At 48.9% G+C, this 6,045-nt stretch overlaps 1 protein-coding gene across 1 annotated transcript; it reads right to left on the bottom strand.

The window, feature by feature from the left end:
- Positions 1–750: 750 nt before the first annotated feature.
- On the bottom strand, positions 751–5,746 carry LOC113485465 (pancreatic secretory trypsin inhibitor-like). The gene is made up of 4 exons (XM_026858614.1): positions 5,692–5,746; positions 4,194–4,234; positions 3,472–3,584; positions 751–832 (listed from the first exon to the last, which is right to left on the bottom strand). Exons 1-4 carry the CDS (start codon positions 5,744–5,746, stop codon positions 751–753), a joined length of 291 nt encoding a protein of 96 aa, XP_026714415.1.
- Between the last annotated feature and the right edge of the window lie 299 nt (positions 5,747–6,045).

The following is a 6,045-nucleotide window of genomic DNA, read 5'->3' as shown; positions in this document are numbered from 1 at the left end:
CTCCAGCTGCGGGGCTCGGCTCCGGCACCGGCCACCGGCTCCGGCGGAGCAACAGCGGCCTCCAGTGCCGAAACCTCCTCCCTTTCTCCATCCAGGGACCCGCACCCTGCGTCCCGCTGCGCCGGGAGCCGCGTCTCCTCTTCCTCCAGCCCGCAGCCCGCGGGCGCGCCCATGGGTGCCAGCAGCAAAGCTCACCGGGGCCACTAGAGGGAAAAAGATTTTTGCCTGAAAAAATGGAGCCTTTTTTTCGTTTTCCGAGGGACAATATGATGGGGCACTGACATACGGACAAGGCTGGAGACAGGTCAGCATGGAGATGACTTGGACTCTTCCTCCTGGCAAAAGCCCTGGAGTAAGGGCTTTAATGCACTGTATTTAGAAACTGTAATTGCAAGTCATGAAAATGCTAAAATGTCCTATTGCTTGGATGCTGGACGTTCAGGAAAGGAAAATAAAATTCCTGATGCTAAAAGGTGATGATAAAATTCCAGATGCTCCTTGTTATGTCAAAGCCTGGCTCTCTCCTTGGGCATGTCCTAGCCTTGTCCCTGGCGCTCTGTCAGTAGTTTGCTCCCAGACATTACCAAAACAAACTGTATTCTCCAGGAAGGTATTTTCAATGTCAGGGAAAGGGATTTGCTGTGTGTGCAAGAAATCCCAGTGCAAGACATGGCAATGCTTCGATTTTATTAGGCATTTGTACAGGTGAGGGACAGCTTTCTGGTATCTTCTTTGGAACGGATGCATCTTCTAGTTTTGAGCGGAGTCGGAGCGTGGAGAGGGCTTTTGGCACATTCCCCTGTTCTTTATGCGCACATTAGTGTTTCTTTGCCTGGAAGAGACGTTAGAAATGTTAGAGGATGCCTTCAGGTCCCTGATACTCAGAGAAGACTGGCTCAGAGGACAAAGAAGGAAAGAAAGGAAAATACTGCTTAAATCATCATTTAAGTGTTATTCACACTAAGTAAGGCCACATATTCTTGACAGGGAGTTCAGGGTTACCATGGACATGTGTTAATTAATTCCAATAAGCTCAAGAGCTGGTGCTTCCTGACACATCCTGGCAGAATAATTCACCTCTGTGCTGTAGGACAGCACTAAGACAACCTCTAATGCCTGTCTGGCTGCAGATGATAAAGGTTATGACTTTGTTTTGTAGGTTTTTACAGACAAATGCCTGCCATTGTGTCTTGCTTGGGCCTGTTCAGACCCTCCCCTCCTGATTGCTTCTGCAGCAGAAGTGATAAAAATATTAAAAAGGCACCTGCAAGAAATTATTGTTATTATTTTTTGTGCAGTAGTGGACTGAATTACTCTGAATTGTTCCATTTTTATGTGGAATCACGATGTTATTCTCTTTGGAAAGACAGACACATTTCTCAGGTGCATAGAGAAATGCTGGTAAGATGATTTTCAAGCTGTTTTGTATTTTGCAAAAAGCATCTTGCACACTGGTCACAGTGAAGTGACCAAAGGTGACAAGTGAGACACTGCAGCTGCATATGCTCTCGCACTAGTTATTCCCAGTCTCCTTGCGGGCCTCCAGCTCTTGTCAGACCAGTTGCACACACAACACTGCAAATGACACTTCATCCTGCCTCTGGGCTACCTGACTTTTCCCCATGGACCAAAGCTTTATAGACAAGGACACTCTGTTAATCTCTCCCCTGAGACATTTGGCTCCAGGCAGCTTCACAGTCCTGGTGCCTGGCCCAGACACCCTGACCAGGAGACCAAGTGGATGTTGCTCCTCACCCCAAAACTTCTTTGCTTGGGAATATTACAGGGGACCTGCAAGGCTCAGGGCTTTGATTTGCAGGAGTAGCACATTTCCAGTTTCAGCTGCTGAGAGCTTGTACAAACTGGAGTTTGAAGTCCAGGGATGCAGCGCCTGTCAATGCCAGGCGGCTGCCAGCACCAGCTTCTTGTCCATCCCTTCCCTCTCCTGATTCCTGACCAGCTCTGGATACACCACTGGCTCAGTCTTTTTCTTTTTTGTACCCCAGTTTTTCTTCTTGTGGCCACTGGAGTCTCCCATCCCCTCCGAAGCCATGATCCACACCAGGGAGACGGAGCATCCTCGGTGCCACTCAGCTCTGTGCGTAGCTGGCTTTGAAACCTTCCTTGCTCTCTTTACTCTGCTCTTGGTCCATGGCCAAAGCCCTAATAATGTTGTGTCTGATGAACCTCCCACCCCCATCTGTTGCACAATACAGCCGACAGCTGGTGCTGGGCTGCTGGCTTCCAGCGTGGTCATTACCGCCCTGCCATGCTGCGCCGGGTCATTAACTGTGGCGCCTTCGTTCAGGAGATCCCACTCAGCATGTCTCTGCCTGACTGCATCGTCTTCAGCCTTAAAGTGTAAAACCAGCATTTGACCAGGCCAGGAGCAGAATATGGGGCAGCAGCCTGAGTTAATGAAGGAAAGAGGAGACAACCAGACCGACAGTTCTTATCCAGGCTCTTTTTCCTGGTGATCTGGACTCTGTTCCTTGTAACTGTAGAATTAGCTGGGAGGCAGCGCTCCTAAAAGCAGAATTTGGCTCCACAAGGCCATTTAGAAAAGCTGGAATTTGAGCTTCTGTTAGAGATGTCTCTGCTGACGGCAGATGGGTGTGTGAGCCTGATCGCCAAAAATCCCTTCCTCCACCAGGTAAAGTCAAGGGTGAAGCTCCCTTAGCCCTGCTGACCAGGACATCTGGCTACAGATAAGACTCAGTCTTCCCAACGGAGATTTTCAAACCACCTAATAGCATTGAACCGTAAGTAATTCCTTTACTTGTCTGACCCAGAGTGCTTCCAATGTATAAATACACTCAAAATTATCTAGGGCTCAAGCCAGATGAAATGAATCAAGTCTTGCCAGAGATATCGCTAGCATTTGGACCCGGCCTTCTGCTAAGACAGTGAAATCTGGCACCAGCACAGATTAAATATAAGGCTCATTCTTAAAAATACCCAGAGCAAATTGTATCCTTTCATAGGCAGAGAAGACAGAAAGAAGAGCTCAGCTATAAATTGCTCGGTTGAAAAAACACAGTTTTTCCTCAGCCACCACACATCTGAGGTCACCTGAAAAAACATTTTTCTGCCTACACACTAGATCTGGGCAGACTTTGAGGACTTTGCCATTTGCCCGAGTTCCTGGACACTCGCCAGCACAGTCCAAGCAATTGCTGCAGCTTGGCAGCTGCAGGTGTTGGCAGATTTTGGCCGTGTGGTCCCTGCTCGTGGGCAGCTTGTGTGCTGCGAGCCGCACGCAACGGACCTGCTTTGCAGGCAGAGTCCACATGCTCGGAGCAGCGGGTGCAGCATCTGTGCAGGAGGCCAGATTCATGCCAGATGTTCTGGGCTCACTGCCCATGCTCCACCCAGCTGTGTGCAAACAGCTTTCTTTCTAGGAAATCCCAGATACATGTGGTAGCCCTCATCTGCACGATATTTAGGCTTGCAGAAAGTCCAGATACTCACAGGTTTTGAAAGCACAACAGACACTCATTGCCATACAGGAGATTGTCCGTGCCACAGACAGGGTCAAAGATCTTTGTACAACCTTTTTTTAGGTCATAATTTCCACAAGCTGCCTGGAGACACAAAAGGGTAATGCTGAAAATATTAAACATGCTTTCAATTTACCGAGGGAGCTTTGCATTCACAGGCAGGTGCGTATTTTGTATACCTTGATAACCCACCCCAGCTTGCTCAGAGCTCTGCTATGAACTCTCAGAAACACTGGGACTGCCTGTCACCATGCAGTCCCTTGGCCAACTGGCTCCACTAGGCACTGCTGCATACCCTTAGGAGTAACAATATTGAGTAAGTAATGCTCCATGGGCAGTGCCTGACAATGTTCTTCACAGCTTTTATTCTCATGCCACAATACCTGCCCTTGCACTTGCAAGCCAGAGAGTAAGAGGAGCTCTGATCTTGGCAGGTAACATGAATATTCATCTCTTTAATAACAGTTTTCCTCCACTGAGTGTGGGGAAATGCAGTGGGAAACCAGTACCATCACTGGGATTTTGCTGTGGCACAGCAGGTGGAAGGAGGTTCCCAGGCACTGGCATCTTTGGGCTCCCAACCCAGCAGCTCACTATACTGTATTTGGCAATGCTGGCTCCCCAGCGATGGTTTAGTGCTGTCTCACTAAAGCCGGGCATACCCATGTGCTACACAAAAATAGGAGCCTTCACCTCTGTTCCTTTGTCAGCAGCTCCATCCATCTCAGCATTTCCTGGAGAAAGAGTGGAGAGAGAGAGAGAAGATGCCTTAGCACCCATCACTTGTCCTGGTTTTAAGGGGGACATAGCAAAGCGAGGACTGCATGTCTTCACTCAAACACCTTTGCCCCAGGAAACAATTTCTTCCCTTGGATCTCCTCCATTTTGCAGCTGGGTCCCTCCCTGCTGCATCTGTTTCTTTCCACTGGCAGAAACACCATGATGGTGCAAGGCCCTGTCAAGGCCAGATGCACTTCTAGTAACTTTCCCTGCCAGCTGCTAGGGAGCAAAGGTGGCTTTTGTTATCTCTTACCATGTGTTCATGGGTAATTGAGAAACTCCTGCTGATGCTGGACCAGTGCTGGAGTAAATCCAGGGTGATTTTTCTGGTGTCAGTGGGTTTGTACCACAAGGAAGCAGACCAAAAGACAAGTTGCTGAAGGTGTCTACTAGGAGAAATGGTTGGACCCTGAAGTCTCACACCAAACTGTCAGGAGCAAGCCGTGACTTTGGAGGGCTTCTCCATGGAGAAGCTGGCCCTGAGCTGACAGCTGGGATCATATGGGTGGGAAATGCAGTGGGTGTATTTTGAAAACAACCTGAATTTGTTTGGCAAAAGGCAGTGATGACCTTGGGTTGCTTATAGATCCAGAAGACATCTACGTGGAGGATTTAGACTATGTTAACAACCAGTATAGCCCAGTAGCAGTGAGTTTGTAGAGTGAAACAGTTTGGTGCTGAGGACCTGACAGTCACACTGTTTAATGTTTCAGGGATTTTACTTTGGACTAGCACTGCTCCAGATCCAGGAACTATAGCTCACTACATGCTCAGTTCATCTGAAATGAGTCCAGATTTTGTGCTCAGACGGCTCTGCAGTGGCAACTGCTGCACGGTAAATAGGATGATGGAGGACTTGTTTCAGAAGCACCTTCCTGTTCTGACTGAACCCACTAACAGAGGAATCCCTGGTAAGCAGGATCTGAAGAGCAGCAACAGCTCACGTTTGCATCCCTCTGTACCATATGGGATTCTGAAAACACAGTTGGCTTAAATATTGACTTTGGTAGTGAGAGCTGCATTTTCCCTTGCCTAGATGTGTTTCCTATCTTCTTGGGTTTGTTTTTCTAAAACCAGAATAGCACTTATTCAGTCTAAAAGAATTGCACTGTCCTAGAAATCACCAGCTCCAGGCTGAATCCTAGCTCTGAAGGAAGAGTGTCAGCCCAGCAGGACTGCTCGTTTTTGGGAGCAGGTGCCACACACCCTTTTAAAACCTTTGCTAAGCCTTGCTCACAGACCACTGGTTTAATGCACGCTGGCCATTGCAGCACTCTCCAGCATTCCCTGCCCAGGGACACAGCAAGGTCCCAGCACCAGCTGGCCTGTTCCCAGGCTTTCCTTCCCACGCAACAGACCTGGGAGCTTTACCAAGAGAGGAAATGGCTCCTAAGCAAAATGTTGCACTCACCTTGGTAGCAGCAGAGTGCCAGGGAGAGAAACAGGAAAACACCAATTGCCTTCATGGTCCAGGCGATGCTTTGCTGGGGACAGCAAAGAGGAAAAGGGACACTTCTCCAGATTTCAGAGATCTGGGCTCTGGCAGTCTATGCTGGGACCTTATACCTTGTCCTGTCTCTGGCACCACCCTGCACGGCCAACTCCACCCAGCAGACTTGTGATGACAACATTCAAAGTATGGGGACAACACCAGATGGTAAATGGCTCATTGGTGTGCGCAAGGATGAAAGCCTCTCCGAAGCCAATGGAGGTTAGGATCCTAATCGCTGGCAAGGACTGGAGCCGCATCTCAGGTGTGGGAGAC

The sequence above is a fragment of the Athene cunicularia genome, assembly GCF_003259725.1.
Source record: "Athene cunicularia isolate RWA chromosome 13 unlocalized genomic scaffold, athCun1 chr13_part1, whole genome shotgun sequence".
NCBI classification, from domain to species: Eukaryota; Metazoa; Chordata; class Aves; order Strigiformes; family Strigidae; genus Athene; species Athene cunicularia.
The sequence above is the reverse complement of the archived record's forward strand: the minus strand, read 5'-3'. Positions and strand labels throughout refer to the sequence as shown.

What these genes read in the sequence shown, in the direction of transcription:
- LOC113485465 (XM_026858614.1), bottom strand. Translation starts at nt 5,746, where the DNA reads ATGAAGGCAATTGGTGTTTTCCTGTTTCTCTCCCTGGCACTCTGCTGC. An exon ending in GGCACTCTGCTGCTACCAAG is followed by an intron (nt 4,235 to 5,691) that starts GTGAGTGCAACA and finishes CTCTTTCTCCAG; the next exon opens with GAAATGCTGAGATGGATGGA. An exon ending in CTGCTGACAAAGGAACAGAG is followed by an intron (nt 3,585 to 4,193) that starts GTGAAGGCTCCT and finishes TTGTGTCTCCAG; the next exon opens with GCAGCTTGTGGAAATTATGA.